This window comes from Rhinolophus sinicus, chromosome 2, assembly GCF_057876585.1.
Source record: "Rhinolophus sinicus isolate RSI-liver-muscle chromosome 2, RSI-T2T, whole genome shotgun sequence".
Classification (NCBI taxonomy): domain Eukaryota; kingdom Metazoa; phylum Chordata; class Mammalia; order Chiroptera; family Rhinolophidae; genus Rhinolophus; species Rhinolophus sinicus.
This window is the reverse complement of record NC_142502.1, coordinates 33582622-33603990: the sequence shown is the minus strand read 5'-3', so window position 1 is coordinate 33603990 and position 21369 is coordinate 33582622. Positions and strand designations below refer to the sequence as shown.

The following is a 21369-nucleotide window of genomic DNA, read 5'->3' as shown; positions in this document are numbered from 1 at the left end:
TTCTGATTTTCAGTTATTTCACTACAAGCTTTTAATTGCTGTGTTTTCATAATCATGTATTTTAACTTCAGCACAGTGGTGCTACCCTCATTCTCTTAAAACTTTTTATTGGGTAGTCTTATATATTTATGTTTCTAGATAAACCTGGTTATCAATTTGGCATGTTTTCCTTCTCCAAATTAAAAACAAATTTGATTTGAATTGCATTTAATTTAAACATCAAGTTGAAGAGAAAGTGAAATATTTACAAAAATGAGATTTCCTATGTAGGAACATTGTATGTACCTCCCTTTATGCAATCTTGCATTCATATACTTCAGTAAATCTTTAAAATTTTCTTTATATGTATCTTGCCATTATTTTGTTATATTTATTCCTAGATGTTTTCTAGTTTGATAACAGTGTGCCTGGGACTTTTTCTTGAAAACAGTGCTATTGTTAAGTGTAGAGTATTATATCTAGCCACCATGCTGAACAATGTGATGATTTCTGGATTTTTTATGATGGTGGTTCTTTAGACAGTTCATCTGTTAATAATCAAATTTTCATTTCTCTTCAGTGTTTAGAACTCTTATCTGTTACTTTGACTGGAGATTCTAAAACAAAGTTAAGTATAAACCGTGATAATAGGAATACTTGCATTTATATTGGTTTGTGTTTTACTTTTAATATTTGCTTTCGGTTTCTGATATAAGGACTCATCTCAGTTTTCACAGGTATGCTTTAGGATAGTTTAGAAGAGTGCTTAATATCTAAAGAGACCATTGATGAACAAGGAGACACCTGCAGTACATTCTGCACAGGTGTTGTCTTGCTGGCCTGTGAAAGGTGACCTCCAATGAATGGCTGGGACTCCCTCTTCATACTTGGGGTTTCCAAACGATCTCCATTATGTTTGTAGTGTTTCAGCTTTCCTCTCTCCACTACAAAGTTTATTTTTATGACCTTAAATACTTGTGGTTTAGCCTTGCATCACATTAGATTAGTCTCTGTTGTAATTTAGTGGAGTGGAAGATATTATGCCCAGAAGCCTTAAAAGCTTTCCTGGAATTGTTCTCAGGCACTTGTCTTCTGCAGAACAGGAATAAAAGGATTGGGGTGGAGCTTGAACAGTGCCTATGGGTGTCTCTCCCACTGCACACCCTGGAATCTTCTGCAAAGCTGTGGTGGGGGCCTCACTAGTGCCTTAGTTCAGGCTGCATTTCGGGAATTAATGAGCTACTGTGCCCCTGGAAGTGACATCATGAAGTCATTCAGTTTTCATTCTTAGAGAAAATTTCTTATGATAACCGTGTTTCCCAAAAAATAAGACCTAGCCAGACAATCAGCTCTAATGCGTCTTTTGGAGCAAAAATTAATATAAGACCCAGTATTATATTATATTATATTATATTATATTATATTATATTATATTATATTATATTATATTATATAAGACCCAGTCTTATATTATAGTAAAATAAGACCGGTCTTATATTAATTTTTGCTCCAAAAGACGCATTAGAGCTGATTGTCCGGCTAGGTCTTATTTTTGGGGAAACACGGTATACACGTTTTAGGGTTCCCTTACTTTTTCAGGAGCATATTTCTAATGAATATCAAAGAGTAAGTAAAAGTTCTTCCTAGTGTTCAGGAAGTTCACTCCTATTCTTTGTTGTCTAACAGTTTTTTTTTGGTTTTGTTTTTAATTTTCTTAAAAAAAAAATACAAGGCCTGCTTAATTACATCAAATGCTTTTGTAAGCATGTATCAAAGTGATCAGATATGCTTTTTCCCCTTTAAATAAAGCATCTATCATATTAGTGTTATATCACTCCTGCATTTCTGGGATGAATCCTTTCTGCTTATGGTATATAATTCTTTAACATGTTACTGTGTTCAAATGGTTATTTCCTTATGTTGACTGCATTGTTATTTGTGATAATAGCATTTGTTAAACACATATTCTGCGCCAGGCCCTGAGACAAACACTGCGTCCATCATCTCATTTAATATTTTGAACAACATTATGAGATAGTTCTTCATTTTACAGATAAGGACACGGAGGCCCAAAGATTTCAAATAACTCACTTAACATCACACAGCTATGAGAATGTGTCAGGGCTGCTAGCTGAACCCAGCTCACTTGACCCCCAAATCAAAATATAATCAGAATGATGTTTGGTGACATAAAGCAGGTGGCACATGACGTGATTTTATGGTTACTGTCCTCAAACTATCATAGCCAAATGCATCAGTTCTCAGCATATAGGATATGCCTGTCTTTGGAAACAGATTGTCTTGTTTATACATTAGGGTGCCCGTTCTTAGAAAGTTCTAAAGAGACCCAGACAATTTTTGCCTCTACAAATCCCCCTCATTTGGTATGCCCAGGGTATCATCCCCGCCTCTTTAGAAAAGATGTTGAGGGCCTTGTGTTGCCAGCCTCGTGTAACCCATTCAGGTGGTCTTATGATAGATAGAGGTGTAAGGAGGGGAGAGAATTGATTGTTCGAGGGGAGTAAGGGGAAAAGCGGACACACACCCACACCGAATAAATGTAAGGCCAGTACAGATTAGGTCATGATACAATTTGAAAACCTATAATTTTCAAAGTTTGTGCTTGTTCAGATAATTTATAAGAGAAAGAAAAGCTACATAACTGTCTTTTCTTTCTTTCCTATATCTATGTAGAGATCTTAGAATCAAGATCCAGGGAATTCAGTGTCTCTTTGGTTTCTGTTTTCAAGTATATAATACATAATGTCCATTGTCCTGACTTTACCCGGTCCCCAGTGGTCTGTGACAGGAGCCAGATGCTCAGGTTTGAACGACACTGGTATTGTCTCATTCTTGCCAGTGTTTCTCAGAACCAGAACATCTAACCAGTGTTGCATTCCTTAACACCCCCTCCCCCCAGTACACTGACATCGAAGATCATGACTTGAATCCTTAAAGAATCTGAACCACTTGTCTTCCCACACACCTGTTCTCCGTCGGTGGTAGGCAGCATAATGCCCTCCTCCCCCCAAAAAAAGTTGTAGATGTCCTAATTCTCAAAACCTGTTAAGTTACATAGCAAAGGTAAATTAAGGTTGTACACGGCATTAAAGCTGCTAATCAGCTGACCTGAAGGAGCGCATCCTGGATTTTCCAGTTGTGCCCAGTGTAAACAAGGGTTCTTAAAAATGAAAGAAGGCGGCATGAGAGAGAGAACTGGAGAAATGGCTACGTAAGAGGGCTTGGCTTGGCGTAGCTGGCTTTGCAGATGGAGGAAGGGACCTTGAGCCAAGGAAAGCAGCCTACTTCTAGGAGTTGGAAAAGGAAACTGATCCTCTCCTAGAGCCTCCAGACGGAACTGCCTGCTGACACTGTGATTTTAGCCCTGTGAGACCCATGTCAGACTTGGAACCTACAGAGCTGTAAGATATTAACATTTGTGTTTATTTTTTGAGCCACTAAATTTGTGGTAATTTGTTCCAGTAGCAACAGGAAACTAATGCATCATGCTATTCTCCTAATTCCAGCATCTCGGTGCCCCACCCCCACCATTGCTCTTGCTGTAGCTGCCCTGCTACATAAACCCCACTGGTGACCATTACAGCAGGGTATTTGCTTATTACTTACATGGTCTGTCACCCTGGTATTGAGATTCCACCCTAGTGAACCCTTATTGCTGCTTCTTATTGCTTCTTTCAATATTCACGTTATTGAAACCTTATCTTGGCCATAGTAACTCTTCCAAATTTCACAACCCTTTAAACACTGCCCCCGCCCCCAATCCTGTCTTTACTCAATTACATTTTAGAAAATGACCTTATCCCTGCTTTACTGACAGGGTTAACACCTTCTGTCTTGAGATGCCTCCACTTTTGATCTCAGGAATTCTTTGTGACTTCCCGATTATCCATTTCCAGATTTCCATCTCTCATCCTCTGTGAAGCATTTGACAGTGTCTATACAACCTTCCTTTAACTTTTTTCCATGGCCTGTGACATTACAGTCATTTTCCTATCCTTTTAACTTCATACCACCACCCCACCCTCCATTAGCCACAATTCCTTCTCATTCCTCACATCTAAGCATTCCTCAGGTTCCATCCTCAAACCTCAGATCTTCTCTTAAAATGTATTCCCTTGGCAGTTGTAACATCATTTAAGACTTCGAAGATCACCACTAGAAAGGATCCCTTCACATCCAGCCTTATTGCCCCCCCTTCAAGCCCCAGGCATACATCTGAACATCAACTTCTTTTAGCCCCAGTGCACTGAGAGAGAGGAGTCTTCTTTCAATAAACTTGTATCTAAGACTCAGCTGAAAGAGCCGAGAACCTTGTGTTCCAGACACTTCTGGACTCTTCTGGGGTGAGGAGGAAGGAGGCAGGATTTGTGGGCAGGGCACCAGATCCACCTGGGTTGAGGTCAGTACAGGTCCCCGTCCAGTTCAGCCCCCACCTCCAGGATTTATGAGATACGAGACAGGTGAGGCTAAAAGGCCTGTGTTTCATTCCTCTAAGGTATTTGTCAATTTTGTCACAGTTACTTCCCTATTGGACTGGGAAAAACTGGCTCTGAAGACTTCTTTTCAGAGGTGAGGCAGTAGGAGGTTCAGTTGCTTTGCTGTGAATGGCTTCTGCAGAGCACCTGGCCAACTTTCCCCTCTGTCAGTAGATACTTTTACATCATTTGCTTCAGGTTCCCGTAAGCAGGGGGAGGGCCATAATTTGAATAGGTATAAAGTGTCTGAGGAGGCCTGATGCTGGAAGTAGAGGTGTCAGTGTCATTGGGAGACAGTTCCATCCTGGGGGATGGTCATGGGACCTCTGGTTCCATCCTGGGGGGTGGTCACAGGTTCTCGTCTGAAACACTGGACCTCCATCCTGAAGCACAGCAGAGTAACCCTTTCCCAAGGCAGCTTGGGTCTGCCCCGCTCTCTTCGGTGCTTGGTGGACTCTGCTGCAGAACCTGGCTAGGTAAGATATACAGGACTTCACTTACGGAGACATATGCTTGGCTATATTTAAAACTCACTGCAAAAAGGTATTTAGGAAGCTATATGAAACGTTATCTTATGCTATAATGATATGAAGACAATGAAAGTAGGTCTTTAGAATGTGCCAGTCGTGTCTCTGCTTTCTATATTGAGTCAGCTGTAAACCATAGTGTTCAATTTGTGGCATTGATAAGGTAGGTTCATGTGATTTTCCCGGTGTGATATATCTATGAAAATGTTGCCCACAATCAAACTTGTCAGGCTCATTAAACTATATTGGAAATTTATTCAAGCATATATACTGGGTATCATATGAAGACACCAGACATTCAAAGATGGGTACATTATAGGCCTTACCTCAAGAATTTAAAAATCTTTGACTTTGGAGGGAAGGCTTTTTCTTTTAATAATACTACCGTGTTTGACATTTTTCTGGCCTACCCACTTGTGCCAGAGGGAAGTAATTTAATTTTTGTATTAACTCAGGTATACACAGTTAACTTTATCCTGAAAGGTTCAGCCAGCACCTGTTTTTCTTTTGCAGCTGAGCAATATGGAAATTCTCATGAGTTGGGACCAGAGATAATTATGCACAGCTTATGGAAGGGTGTGAACTGGAAGCTGCCACAGATGGGAAGAGAAAGCTTAGGCTCTAGAAATAGGAAGCACCTGCAAAAAGGTGTGAAGACACTGTTCTGAAAGCAAGAAGACCGGAAGTGACACCTATTTATGATGACAGTGAGAAGGGCAGGAATGTGGAACAAAGAGAGTGGAACTGAGATAGTAAAAAGAGTGAATAACATTTAGATCACAAGAGTTGTAAAATACTATGATTGGTTTTTTCAAACAGGCTGTAGAATTTCCTGATCTACACAATTTGGAGACTGGAAATCTAAACATAGTCACTAGTCTCATCTTCCCAAAGTAACTTAGAGGTGACCATCAAAAATCATCTAGAAGGATTTTCAGGGTCCCTTTGGTTCTATGAATGGCTCATACTCAACACGCAAACGACAAGTACATGACTCTAATGGCAGCGTCTATTACTTTTTTCTTGGTTTTTAATAGTAAATAATAAAAAGGAAACATTTAAAAGGCAGATAAACCCCATGTGAATTAACTGTTCTTGTGTTTCTGTGTTACCTTCCTGTTCTCATCCGGTACGTTCATGTTTGTTATGTAGATGATGTGCTATTCCTGATCTGCGTGTGGGGCATGGGGTTTGTAGGACTTCAGTTGTAGGGGCCTGAGCTAATCACCTCTCAGTTCATGGCATGTCATCACTGGTCAGAGCTGGACTCCTTGTTATTTATTCATTAACTCCTTTGTATCCTCATGCCCACTCCCGTTTCTCTCTCCACTGTTGTGTTCAATGTGTATAGGTTTTTATTTGGATGTGACCTTGAAAAATATGTGTGGTGGTTTTGTGAGCATGTACTTTAAGTATACATAATGATATTGTTCTGAACATCCCATTCTGTTTCTCTTGATATCAACATGTTGCTGTGTATACTTCGAGCTTGTTATTTCTAATTACTGCCTAGATGCCTATCTAGATTCCTATCTAGATTCCTATCCTAGAGCATATCTACCACATTTTGCTTACCTTCCAGCTCCTCATTGCCACAGATGATGCTGTTATGTACAGCGTTAAGCAGCTCTCTTTATATTAGGTTGGTGCAAAAGTAATTGTGATTTAAAGATTAAAAATAATTGCAAAAACCGCAATTACTTTTGCACCACCCTAATACATAAAGTGTATCTCCTGGGGGAGGATGCATATCGGTGTGAGATCGCTGAGTCATACACGCTCCAAGTACTTAAATTGCTGGAGGGGCTGTGTCAGTGTAGCAGTTCACATCTTTCCCAACACTAGAATTATCCAGTTTTTTGCCATGATAATAGGTGTAAAATTATACCTTGTCTTAATTTTTCTGATCACATGCAAGTTAGAGTATCTTTTCATAGTTAATTCAATTTTATATATATTTTTTCACTTACATTTTTATCCATTACAATATGTCTCTCTGGTTTTTAATGTCTTGGTTGATTATATTAAGATGTATTTAACCATAAAAATTAGGTTCAGTCATATGCAGCTGCCAAATTATGTAGGTTTAGGTTGACCAGTTTTGACCTATAAAAATAGGAAAATCTACAGTGTGGCTTAATATGTTGATGGACATATAGGTCTTTCCAAATTTTTATTATTATAAATTATATTGAGGCAACCATGTGCTGTGACATAGAGCATTTTTATTCTTTTAAATTTATTCTTAGGATACATTCATAAGGAAAGGATTAATGAGTCAAAGAATGTACACTTTTATGACTATTGTTACATGCTAACAAATTTCTTTCTAAAAGGGCTGTATTGATTTACATTATACATCATTTATATCATAACTATATAAGCTTTAACTTCATCGTTAGACATTATCATTTAAACTATTACTTTAATAATGGTAAAACATCACCTCATTGTTATTTGTACTATGATAACAGTTATCATTAATCATTTATTCAAGTATTCATTGATGAACAGTATGTTTTTTTAGGAAACAGTTTGTTTTTTTAGAAGTATTGTTTATTTGTGCCCTTAGTCCCTTTTTCTATTAGTCTTTTTCAGTCATTTTCCAAGGGGGTTTTAATATACTGTAGATTACCCTATCCTCAATTCCTGAAAATGGAATTATTCATTAAATATATTTTATTCTTCAGATGACAATCAAAACAAAACACATGATAAAAAAGAGAAGAAGATGGTGGTTCAGAAGCCCCATGGTACTATGGAATATGCTGTAAGTATAAAGACGAAGTCTGAGTATTTGTTAATACTACTAAATTCATGTAACATTTCTCCCTGACACAGTCTGCCCCGTAGCTGCATTCTTCTTATGTACCCATTGAAGAAAGAAATTTCTTAAGACCTCTTCTAGGTCATTTCTCTTCCCTCCATATTTTCTCCTTGGGCAAGCTCATGTAAACCTGTGACTTGAATTATACATGATATGTCAGTGAAGACCAATGAAGATCTCCATCCCAGACATACTTTCTGAGTTCCAAAACCATAGATTTCAGTTGCCTACTCAACATATCCACTTAGACCTCCATGCTTGGTCTTTATTCAGGAAGCAGTGGTTCCATCATCCATACATTTCTACAAGCCAGAACCTTATCTTTGCATCTTCTTCCCATGACTCTCCACATTTGTTCCAACCTCTTGTGACCATCGAGCAAGACTAGGCCAGATCTCTTCATTTTATTCTGTCATAGAATCATGTTCTTTTACATAATTTATCAAGTTTAACATTATTGATTCACTAGTGTGATTTCTATTTAAATGTCATGTATCTTGTGCCTTAATTCCTATACCCATGGAGAGAGACAAGACCCCTTTTTGGTCACCATTGTATTGCTGGTGCTTGCAGGGTGTAGACCTCCAGATTGTTGAATCAATGGAGGAATAACACTGTGCACATGTCCATTATTGCACGTCCACGTCTTGCACCGTGTGCTCATCTCTCCCTGCACCATGAGCTCCTGGAAACCAGGCGCTCTGTCTGTTTATCCTAGGCCTGGCACAAAGTGGGCCATTCAGTTATAGATCTGTTAATTCACATTGAAATAACATTGTCGAGGAGTGTTCTCTGACTTCTAAGAAGAAATTAAGTGCTGCTGCCATTACCTGATTGTGTTTTCCTCATGTTTATTTATTTTCCACTGATTCTTTGTGTGCCATGCCAGTCTCTACTTATGCAAGCAGCAAGACCTTGTGTTTCTTCTGGAGTGGTAAATCTTCTCCAAGCTTCTGTAGAGTCACAGTGAAGAGTCCTGGCACAGGCATTTCATGCTCAGTGCTCTGTGAGCATCTCTAAATGTCTTTCTGTGGTTTTTAGGCCTAGTCCTTTACAGAAGGGATTTGGAGTGATTATATGTCTCACATTGCCACTGTCTAGTATATGCATACTGGTTGTTGATCCCATAACACCTTGCACAGTGCCTTACCTCATAGTAGGTACTCAAGAATTGTTGGGTTATTTGTATTAATAACAATATTCTAAAACCATGCGTGCATCCAGTAGTATGATTCACAGCCCTTTAATGAAATGTGAAATGTTGTTTACTAGGGGATGCTTCACATAGCGTATACTATACAATGCAACGAGAGTAAAAATCAACCCTTAAATTAGTTCATGTAAACAGGTGATCAAATTAGTAATGCAGATATGTCCACCTGTTTGATTTATGTTATGGAGATTAGTTTTACATGGCAATTTATTTTGTGGACTTCATTGGAAATAAAAGATGATTCATCACTTCATGTTTAGAGAACCATGCTAGCATGTACCAGGTTGCTTATGTTGCTCTGAGCTGTAGCTATTCAAGTATTCTGTTTAGTTTCAAACATTTAATGATACTAGAACTCCTCCCAGGATCTGTGATGTGGTTCTCTATGTATGTGTTATCTTTAAATCATGACTCCATGTTGATAAAGTTTTTCCTTTCCTTATACACAGTATCTTCTACAAGTTTTTTCATAAAAATATGAGCAAATTTATCAATCACTTGCTGTGAATTAAGTGCTTTCAAGCAGGAATTAAGATTATCTCTATTTAATGGATGAAGAAAATGACCCAAGGTCACACAGCTAGCAAGTGCAGATTTGGAATACAGAGCCAATAGTCTGGCTATAGTCTATATTCTCAGTCTGGGTCTTGTACTTACTATAAATTCTGAAAAACCCTGAATTTGAATATTTTACGTAAATATCTAATATTAGAAAAAATGTATTTTTTAAAACGTTTTTTATTTTTTATTTTTAATAGAGATAATTTTGCCCAAGATAAACATTGGAGCATATATTGTTTTCAATGATCTTTTTAAAAAAATATATATATATGTACTTATATCCTGACTTGTTCTAGAAGTGCTTTAAAATAATTTTGGTGTAAGCTGTAATTATGAACTTGATTAGCCTGAGACAGTTCATCTAGTTGCATCCAGTAGTGTGATTCACAAGCCCCTTTAATGAAACGTGAAATGTTTGCAAGGGGATGCTAACATGGATGGTGTCATTAAAATGACAATATTCCATGCTCAGCCAAATTAATGTTATTCTCTAAATCTTTAAAACTGGTGATACGTGTCCCAGGTGTACATGTTTCTTTTCTCTCTAGTGGAGGGGGAATAGGAATAAAGAGGGAAGTGAGAAGATCTGAAACTTTACAGTAAAAAAGCTCCACCCAAAGAGAAGTCTGCTGTCTCTGGTCAGGTCAATACCCCAAAATCAGGGTTACTGGCTGGAACTTGTTAGTGGGAGGTAACTTAGATGAATGTCGCTGAGAAGTCCCCATCTATAGCCTTGGGTCAAGACTGGTGGCTGTCCCTATAAGCAAAACTGGCTCCGCCAGGTGAGCCTTGACTTAGGTGGAGACTTGAGGTGGCTGCAAGAGATTGTAGACTGGTAAAAAGATACAGTTATGGAATTAAACTCACCACTGCCCTTGGTATCAAAAACCCACCAACTAGATGAACTGTCTCAGGCTAATCAAGTTCATAATTAGCTACAATTATTGGTAGCTAATCTGAATTTCAGATTTCCCTGCCTTTTACTGTATTCATTCATCAAATATTTGAGTTCTTCTATATGTCAGGCACTGTGGAAGAAAATGACCAGTAATAGGCCACCATCCAGTAGCCTATAGTGCAGTGAAGAGACAGGCCAGTAGACAGAAAAATGCGAAGAGAGAAAGTAAGTAGTCCCATGTCCCCTCTGGGTGTTACTGGGTGTATGTTTTATTTCTTGTCTTCTTACGGTTTTATATTATACCTCATGGACCTCTACTCCACACACCTAAGTTCTGCCAAAGTGAGTTTGGAAGTCTATGAGTGAGCAGTGAAACTGAAGATAAAGGAACCCAGAAATAAATAACATTGAAAACTTTTTCCTTAAGAATTGAGAATGTATTCAGTATTTCATAATACACCTAGATGTATGTATTACTTTTTTATTCAATTGTATCACAAATAGATTAATGTTGTCTATCAAAAGGAAGTTTTATTTTATTTTGTTTTGCTTTGCTTTATATATTGAATCTTGTTTGTTGGATTATTCTAGGCTGGAAGCCAGGACACCCTAAACTCCATAGCACTGAAGTTTAACGTCACTCCCAATAAATTGGTGGAACTGAATAAACTTTTCACACATACTATTGTTCCAGGCCAGGTAATGATTTTGCTGTTGAATACTTCTTTAGAAACTTTGCATTTATCTTTTATTGCCATTTTTAATGCCTCACTATTAATGTCACAGGATTATCATCAATGATAATGTACATTTGTTCAATCTTTCCTGTCCTGTTGATCCAGGAATTCTGAGAGCGTCCTACTATGTGAACTGCTCAGAGATGAATGCTTTGCAGATGATTGACAGTTTATCTACCTATCATTTATGTTGTACGTGTCTCCTAGGGCATCAAGAGAAGTTAAATTAACGTGACTATTTTCTCTGTAGAATACATCACACAGATATTCTTAGAAGGCTTAATTTAGAACTGCAGGTTTTAGTTTAGTCCACTCCTGAGGTATATTATGGCCATGGTTTTATTTTAAATTAGGCAGAATTTTTGTCATTTTTATTTTTACTTGATACCAGTTTGACAAAAATAGTCATTTCATCCAAAGGCGGAGACATTCATCAGGAGCATCAAGAAAAGGCCACACGATATTTTTTTCAAATTTTTAATATTTTATTTGTTAAACTGGATGAAATTGATAAATTGTACAATGTTGCCACTCTTGGTTAATACAACAAAATAATTTTAGTACCTTCTACATGATAAGATATTCCTGTATTTCTAGTTGAAAATTCCACTTAGCCAATAAATGTAAATGACTCAGTCATTGGCAGATCCTAGCTGAGGACAAGTTTCCAGTCCCAATCATAAAGTTGCTTGGTTGCCATGAGCACATGCTGGTTTCATCGTGGACTTACTAGAGTATCTTCCTGCATCCCTATGTTATAGTGACATTTAATTCTTTTAGGATAGCAATGGTGATATACTGTTCTTTGCATTTCTTTCAACGGCAGAACATGAAGCCAACAGGCCATAGTTGGCCAGTTTGTACTATTGTGCTTTTAGTATTTATGTCCTTTTCAAAAGGAGAAATTAAGATACTGTCAGTACCAGGTAATTGAGGGGAAATATACATTAAAACTTTTTAAAAATTAATACATTTTATCTCTAGGAAAATGAATAGATTTCAGTCTTTTTTATTGTGTTTCTTATAATCTGGGTCATTGCTGCATGATGTGTGCAACATTGCGATTTATAAGAGAAATGTTTTGGTAATCTGAATGACCAAAATATATTTCTCATTTATATTTGGTCTTCCTCCACAATTCCTGGCTCACAGCCCCTGAAACCCTTGGAATTTTCCAAGAGTTGAGAGTGATGAAAATGTCTTTTGTTACGTGAATGAGGTGACTTCTGGAAATTACCTGGGGATGGCAGCTGGTTGCCAGGAAAACCAACCATGTTATTAGAGGGTTGGAACTTTCAGTCAGTTGTACCCCATCTCCCCCGCCCCCAGGGAAAGGAGAGGTGCTAGAGGTTGAATCAGTCACCAATGGCCAATTAATGATGGCTATGTAATGAAGCCCCCATAAAAACCAGAGAGGACAGGGTGTAGGAGAACCTGGAGGTTGATGAATACATGGAGCTGCGCAGGGAGAGTGGTGAGCCTGAAAGGGCATGGGAGCCCCCCCTTTCCCATACTCTACCGTATGTATCTCTTCCAAGTAGCTCTTCCCAAGTTATATCCTTTTATAGTAAACCAGTGATCTAGTAAGTAACATGTTTCTCTGAGTCCTGTGAGCCATTCTAGCTAATTGATCAAGTCCAAGGAAGGGGTTGTGGGAACCTCGGATTTATAGCCAGTTGATCAGAAGTACAAGTGACATCCTGGACTTGTGATTGACATTCTGAGTTGAGGGGGGTGGGTGTCATTGGAGCATCCAGTCTATAGCCTGTGCCAGAAGCACAGGTAAGAACCTGGGCTTGAGGCTGTTGTCTGGTGTGGTGGGGGGGAGTGGGGTTCGGGGCAGTCTTGTAGGCAGTCTTGAACCCTTAACCTTTGGAATCTGATGCTATTTCTGGTTAGATAGTGTCAGAATTGAGTTGAATTATAGGATACCCTGTTGGTATCCAAGAATTCTTTGTTAGTGTGGGGGAGCCCACCTGCCACTTTGGAATTGGGTCCTGAACCCCTTTTGTTGTGTAACTGACCCACAGCCAAGAACCTGGCTGTATACATTTACTAATTCAAGGCTGAAAACTGTAGTCACTGGAATTTAGTAAAATAATTTAGGATGAATCCTTATTCTTTTCCTAAGTCCACAAATGAAGTAGTGGATTGGTACTGGATTAAGGTCCAATAGCCAACAGGTGGTATAGGGACTGTTTAAATGTGATCAACTGTAAGGGAACAGATGCCAGATATAAGCCTCCCAAAGCTTTGTTTCCTTTGGCCTTGGAGTAGCTATTTGACTTGGGCAAGTACCTTTCTGTTCTGGACCTCAGTTTCCTAATCTCTGAAATTAGGGTTTGGGCTGTATTATCTCAGATGTCCTTCCCGCCTTTGCTGTCCTGTCCAGCCCTCATATGACTTAACAGTTATGTGCTGCTAGTTGTCCCAGGACCTGGCTATCCTCTTGATTTGGCTGGTAAAGATAAGGAATTGAGAAGAGTGAAATTGACTGAGAGGCTTTCAGAAACTGTAGATAATATTTTGCTTTCAAGGATTTTTAAGTGGTTTGTCTTGGTGCTTGGAGGGGTAGGTATCCCTTTCATCTCAGTAGATCTGGTAAATCAAAACTGGCTTCATCTGTTCTGGTTTCAGAACATTTGAGACCCTTCTAGAGACTGAGTGGATGGTTACCTGGAGGTAGGAAAGAAAACTGGTATGGCTAGGTGAGCGACCGACCACTTATGTCAGGGGTCGTTTTCAGTGGAGCTTACCTGGGAGTTTATTGAACTAAATATCTTACTCTAGACTTTTTGATGCTTCAGAGCGTTTTATGGCCCACCTCCCAATGAGTGTTTCGTAATTTTGGAGCACAGATTTTCAGTAGTAATCAGTCCTTATCTTATTTCTCCTTGGCGTTGATTTTTTCCCGCCTTTATCTTAATTTCCTTGTTACCTCATTTTTTTTCTGGATTGAAGAGAGATTTAAATAAGAAAGTGAACACAGAGATATGGCTAGAGAGGTGGGAGAGAGTGAATAACAATATTGAACAGCTATTATATGTTATATGATTAGCTCTAAATTTTGTTTTATAACATTAGAGGTCATTTTAAGATTGTATTTGATATATGCCAAAAGGTGGCATGTCTCAAAGAGGGTTGAATAAATAACGGGATCAGAATAATGTTTCAGGAACCAGAACATTTTGCAAAAGGAGGCTATTTTGTACAATTTGGGGCATTTTTATTTTTGTTTTTAGATAACTCAGATAGTGATGGAAGAGAAAATACTGTGATGATTGATATTTCCTTGTATAGTTTACCATATAAGGACCTTACTGCATTGTCACTCAGGGCCTGCTTAGAGTTAGCAAGCCTAGTGTGCTCCATTTCTTCCTGACATGGGTGTTAGGTTTAGAAGCATGCCATGCTTCTCTGTCTGTTCCCTCACACCATTAGTACCCTTCCCTCCCTGTCCATATGCTGTGTACTGTTCAAGGCTTCATTGGACCCACCTACTTCTCATGGACTGTGCAGAATACTCACCCACCTTGCTCTCCCCTTTTGTGAGCTTCTGCAGTGTCTACAGGTGTATTTGGTACCCTTCGCACCGCACACATTTGTATTGCTGAATATTTTTTCGTGGATTAGTTTAGAAGACCCTGAGGTGCTTAGGAGTTCTGTGAAAGCCAATTAGGTCTTGGTCATTCACCTAGCATGAGAATGCAGAAAGTAACTGCTCTAAATATTGCCTAGTAGTTTGCCTGGTCTTGGCACTCATCCAGCTTTTCTGTCCCATTCTAAGGTTCTTTTTGTGCCAGATGCCAACTTTCCTTCCAGTACCTTAAGGTTATCATCATCCAGTCCCGGTGCTACTGTCTCTCCTTCATCATCAGATGCAGAATATGACAAACTGCCTGTACGTATGCCATTCATGCACTGAAGTTCATATTTATCAAGAATATATTGTACCATAGAATTCTGCAAGAATTCATCCAAAATTCCCCCCAAAGAGGTGGAGGTTAAGTAGTTTGTCATTAGTTGAGAGAATGCATTTTATCCAAAAGAAACTTGTTCACATTTAAGGTCTCAAAGGCAAAAACATGTACCTTGTTTCCATTAAAGTATGAAGTTAAACTCTCAGTGAGACCACTAATGTATTTGTACTACTTTTACTCCTTCTAAAGAATTTGAACCATGAGCCAAACCTGAATTGTTTCATTTAAGACATTTGATGAGCTGTTTTTATGCATTAATACATAGGCAGTTTTTTTAAATTTTCAGCTTGATTTGGATGTTTATTGTTATATGTGTGATATTTTTGAATGACAGAAGACATTTGCCTTTTTTTTATGTTCAAGTTAAATAGAAACAGTTACTTACAGGGAACTTATGTGGCTCCATTTACATAAATAATGTTTTTGAAAAGTGCTGCTGTTTGATTTTGGAAATTTTTGCTTTCTAAAGGACGCTGACTTAGCAAGAAAGGCCATAAAACCCATTGAAAGAGTCTTATCATCCACTTCTGAAGAAGACGAGCCAGGCGTGGTAAAATTTTTAAAAATGAATTGTCGATACTTCACCGATGGAAAGGTATATCGCAGTGTAATTTGTCTCCTTTTTTTTTTTTTTTTTTTTTTTTGGACACTGTAGAAAACTAAACTAGGTTCCAAAAGACTGAAGACAGGCTACATTAAAATATCTTACCCAAAGTTTCAGCTTAACATTTCACAAGCGTCCGTTAGCTTCCCCTGTTGGATGCCTGGAATTTTACTTGTTGAGGGAAATGTGATCATTGAATGGAAATATGATTGTGACCTTGGATTTATAATTTTATTTTTCAGTTCTTGGCCTATAAACCATTAGGGAGACAGTATAGTATATGTTTAACAGCAAATGCTGGATTCAGACTCGCTGAATTTAAATTCCAACTCTGCCTCCCACTAGCTCTGAGACCGTGGGCAAGGTATTCAAATTTCCTCACCTTCCATTTTCCTCATCTATAAAATAGGAACAATAATAAAATTTAACAGGAACAATAATAAAATTTAACTAGTAGTATATTGTAATTGAAAGAGAAAATTCATGTAAAGAGCTTAGCACCTAACATTGGGAAACGGTAAATTCTCAACCCATTTCGTTCTGAAAAAGCTGATATTAAAGATGTCTGCTCTAGTGTGTTTAGTTTTTCTGTTGTTGGTATTTGTTACAAAGAACAAATTCAACTTTTAGGGAGCCTCAGAAGAAGGGGTTATGTTGACATAAAGTGAATTCCTGTATTCATAGAGACTTCATGCCAGGTTCCAAACAATAGGAAACTACATTATTGATACGGACTTGCAACTTTTGCAACTGAGAATAAGTAATGCCTGAGATGCCAAACTTTCAGCAAAGATAACCACTTAAGTCAGTAAGAATATGAAATAAAGTGTTTACCTAAAGGGAACCCTCTGTGTCCTGCTGTCTCTGGTGGATAATATCCTTATGGCCATCAGGGTTTATAATAGAAACTGACCAAGCTTCAGACTTTTAAATTCCCACCAAGCTGCTGGTTTGTTTTTTTGTTTGTTTTTTTTCCTCTTTCTTTTCATTTCCATAGTTTGGTACGTTGATTTCTGGCTGCAAAAATTTCATGTTCCTATTTGTATCAAATTTTGCTGGATGTAGGCTCTCTAAACACTTTAGAGAGAACTATTTAGGACCGTTCTTTGGCACTGTGAGTCCGAGACAGCTGCTCCCTTAACGGTACTATGCACTTGTTGGACATGGTGAATACGTGCTGAGTGAATTCACACATGGTGAATACATGCTGCGTGAATTGTAAAGCACTCAATCGGGAAAGCACCTGGGCCAACCCCTCTCATTTTACAGACAGGGAATTGGGGAATATGAGACACGTGTGTAACCCAAGATCCCACCAGAATTGTACTATCCCTGCTGCTGTGCCAGAACCAGGCTCGGTTGATGGCCACAGCGAGGCCAGCCTCACCACACAGTACCCAGACTTGCATTTCTTCAGCCTGTTTTTCCAGCCCTCTTAAAGGGGATGTGATTGTCACGTAGGAGACTATGGTTCACCAAAGTCAATGGAATGGCAACGTGCATTCATTAATGCCACTCCTGTCATGGTTGCGTTTCTGCCTGTAGTGATTCTGTCCTGCCCATTTCTCCCGCAGGGTGTGGTCGGAGGTGTAATGATTGTCACTCCTAACAACATCATGTTTGACCCTCACAAGTCCGACCCCCTGGTCATTGAGAATGGGTGTGAAGAGTACGGCCTCATTTGCCCCATGGAAGAGGTGGTTTCCATTGCCCTCTACAATGACATTTCCCACATGAAGATCAAAGATGCCTTACCATCGTAAGAGACATTTCTTGTTTATCAGAAAACATGGGGGGGGGGCGTCTTAGGAGAATTCAGTGTGTCTAAAAAGTAAGGACACTGGCAGGAACGAGAGATTGTGGAGAGGGGCATTTGAAGGAAGATTTATGCACTAAATTTTTAAAAAATTAGAAAAATGAAAGGAAATGGAAATGATCAAGTCAGTGGTAGGGAAGAGTTGAACATATACAAATGAAAGCAGGAAAGCAGACAGGCCAGCCCGTAGAAATGGTATTTGGCTTCTTTTTCTGCAAAGCAGTGCATGTTCTTAATTAATTTATGAAAGAAGAAATGAAGTTTCTCTGAAAGAATTTTAGTCTGATCACCACTAATAGTGTTTTATTGTCAGTTTAACTGTTAAGCAGAGTTATAGTCTTTATTTAAATTCTAGGATTGGCAGTCTGCCCAAATCATGTCTTCCCTTAATCCTGCATAGAGGTTTGAGGGGACTGGGGAACGGCCATTCCCGCTATAGCCAGACTCCCTTAAGTAGTGTGAAGAGGGAGTAATATTGGTTTGTTTTGACTCTGCAATGTAGATGAATATTACTTTAGTCCTGATTATTTTTTGCCATATAAAACTGAGTTTTTTGTTTTTTGGTTTTTTGTAAAAGAGAGAAGGAAGCTTCCCATGAAGAGAAAGATGGTTAAGAAAGCTTGGGAAATCGATTCACTCATAGGGATATTCTGATTCTTACTGTCATTTTGTCAGTGTGTCTGTTTCTGTGGTTATGGCAGCAGTAAAAATCTTTAGAGACTCTTAGTGATGGGAAGGTAGAGGTAAAGTGGTGGGTCTTAACTGTGCAAATGGAAACGGGTCGTTGAGACTCATGAAACGAAGGGAAGATGACTAGGGAATTAACCCAGACACAAAGTCCTTAGGGGGTTATGCCAGCAGGTTCCCCTGGACTCTTACAGTTTTTAGCACCCGATCCATTGGCCCTTAACCCAACTCCAAGCCGCCTACACTCTTACCAGGGCATGGGCACTAGGGTAGTTTTTCTAAAGCCTGCCAGAAGTGTCCAACTGAGAGGTTTAGGAGGCAGTCCTGCGTGATGATTAGGCCTGGAGTCACCACACTGCCGGGTCTCCCGGGCTCTGCCACTTATGGCTCCATGGCCTGCATGAGTACTCAATCTTGAGCCTCAGTTTGTTCATTGTAAAATAGAATTAATAGTATTCTTCAGCTTATATAGGACTGTAGTAAGAACTAAGTGCATTGGTATACCAAAACTCTTAGAAAATAGCCTGATGTTGAGTAAGTATGGGCTGTTATTATTGGAACTTTTAATTCATATCTGAAACTCTGTTCATTGTTTCATGGGAATCTTGTCATCTATGTAGATTGAGGTTCTAATGCATCTTCGTGCATGCCTCTTGTGTGGTCAGGATATGAAGGTGAATGGGTTATGGCCTCTGCCTTTGAGGAGCCTGTAGTCTACAGGGAACAACAGACAGATGTACAGAAATGGTCATCAAATAGCACGGCACATAGAGAAGTGCACTCAGTATTCTCTGAGGGCCATGTGAGGGAGTGTCTAACTGCTTAGGAATCGTAGATGGAGGCAGAGAAGGAAGTGAGTTTGGTTTGGAACATTGTGTTCTCTGTGATAAGAGGAAAGAAGATAAGAACAGGTAAAGATAGCTGAGGTTGGAAGTGGACAGCCAGGCAAATAAGGTCATTTCTTGCCCAATAATGACTTCTAATGGAGTAATGCTATGGCACATTTTCAGCGTAGGATGTTAAGTATTCTTTTCAATGACAGAAAGTGAAGGTCCATCTGTACAGAAAGATTTCTCTCATCTTGAGATAGTATTTAATGATCTGGGATACAGGGCTAATACCACAGTTGGGGACAGAGAGAAGAGTTAAGAATTGGCTCCTAATGTGTTAAAATTATTTCAGAGTTTTGCACTGATTCCTGCCTTCGATGCAGTTGTATAAAGACTTTTCAGTCTAATGAGCAATATGTGCATCAATGAGCAAAATAGATTGTGAGTGGAATCAATGTGAAATGAACAGTATTGACTTCAGAATTCCATTAATTGTTTAAAAGTTTAAAATAGCTTAAAATTTCATTATTACTGAAAGTTGTATGATAAATCAAGAAGTACAAATTATCTAGCTACAGTGTGCAAATAGTTTTAAAAAGTGTGTGTGTGTGTGTGTGTGTGTGTGTGTGTGTGTGTGCAAAATCTGTCCATACTTACCTTCTGGTTTTGTATTTTCTGCATAGGACATTTTGTAACTGCAGCTCCACAGAAAATAGGAAGGGGCCAACTGAAAAGATTATTGGTCATCATTAGATGCCTGGCCAAGTCTAAAAAACATTAATCAATAGCAGAGACGTTTGATACCACTGTATACTTTTTTGCTCCAGCAGTGCTTGGCAGCTGCAGTGCAGAAAAAGCAGATCACTAAATTAACCTCAGCTTGGATTAGGTAGAAGAACAAGAAGGGAGGGGGCAGACAGGAAAGTAATATTGGAGGCCGATTAGAGTGTATTAACCAAGTATGTGAAAAGCTGGGTTTCTTTGTTGCAGGACTTCTTGTAGCCTTTAATATGCCAAATTAAAATTTTGGTCCTAAAATGTAAATTATACCATGACACTAATTTATTTGACGCTAGGACTGAAGCATCTTTAACATCTCCTGGATGCTTGTGTTAGGCATTTTTGTGTATGCAGGTTCCTGCAGAACAGACACTGTCACAATGGTTTCTTAGCACATGACATTTAGGGACTCAATGAATGCTTATTGAATTGAAATGAATTATAAATTAAAGAGGCTTTTTCAAGCATTTGTCAGGGCCTAACAACTCCATGGGCTTTTATTTTCTATTGGAAAAAGGATGGGTGTTCCATGCAAGTGATTTATAAAATAACTGGGGAGATAGTCTTGTAATTTGAGAGCTTCCTGGTACTTTGTTGCTTTATTATCCAATTATTTCAAATCCAGAGTAATAAAGTATTACCTAAATATGATCTAGCCTTTTTAGAAAAGAAAATTATTTCTGAAATCTGAAAATGTTATTTTTAGACAAGGTTTTAATAGCTCTCTCTTTTAATTGAGTGTGGACGCTAAAGTGAAAATACAGATTACTCAAGATATTGCCACTAATAGTTGAAAACGTATGCTTTTTGACCATTTACTTTAAACTTTTGAGAACATGTTTAATCAGTATTTCTGTGCAACTCAAATCTGGGTATTAAGCTTCTGCTATGAAGGAAAAATAATTGACTGCAGCACAGGACAGTATGTTCCAGTTGATATGCCCATTGCTGTAAAGTAAAATGATATTGTTATAAGATGAAACAGTTTATAAACTTAGTTAAGAAATTTAAACTAAGTATTACATGTAAGAGCTTATGTGATTTGCTTGTGTGTAAAATTTTAAACTGTAAAATGGAGCAGGTGCTATATATCCACAATAATAGTGGAAGCTTCCTCTTGCATCTCCCTCGGGAGTAGAAGGATGTCTATTATTGGAAGCATCAGATTCTAAGCCAAGAAATCCAAAATTAGGGTTCAGGGTCATTCACTTTATAGAGCAGTTAAATGAGTAGCTACTCAGTCAACAAGCCATTCAAAATTAATGCAGTTGGTTTATGTGCTTTTTAATAAAAAGAAAAAGTTTTGATTATTTAAAGAATTTTAGTCATAGTACTAAAACATTTCCTCTCCTTCATGAAAATCAGAAACATTATTTCATCATTAAAAATCTGGTGGGTGACATCTCCATTTTCATAAATGACTTCAAAAACCAT

At 38.4% G+C, this 21369-nt stretch overlaps 1 protein-coding gene across 7 annotated transcripts in view; it reads left to right on the top strand.

The window, feature by feature from the left end:
* Window positions 1-21369, top strand: part of NCOA7 (nuclear receptor coactivator 7) — a 118603-nt gene that overhangs the window by 60465 nt on the left and 36769 nt on the right. For all 7 annotated transcript variants that reach the window (XM_019729481.3, XM_074333541.2, XM_019729483.3 and 4 more), the window contains 5 exons: window positions 7693-7772; window positions 11093-11200; window positions 15026-15139; window positions 15688-15813; window positions 17397-17581. In XM_019729481.3, coding sequence (XP_019585040.2) covers window positions 7693-7772; window positions 11093-11200; window positions 15026-15139; window positions 15688-15813; window positions 17397-17581 — 613 coding nt within the window. The remainder of the gene's footprint in view (window positions 1-7692; window positions 7773-11092; window positions 11201-15025; window positions 15140-15687; window positions 15814-17396; window positions 17582-21369) is intronic.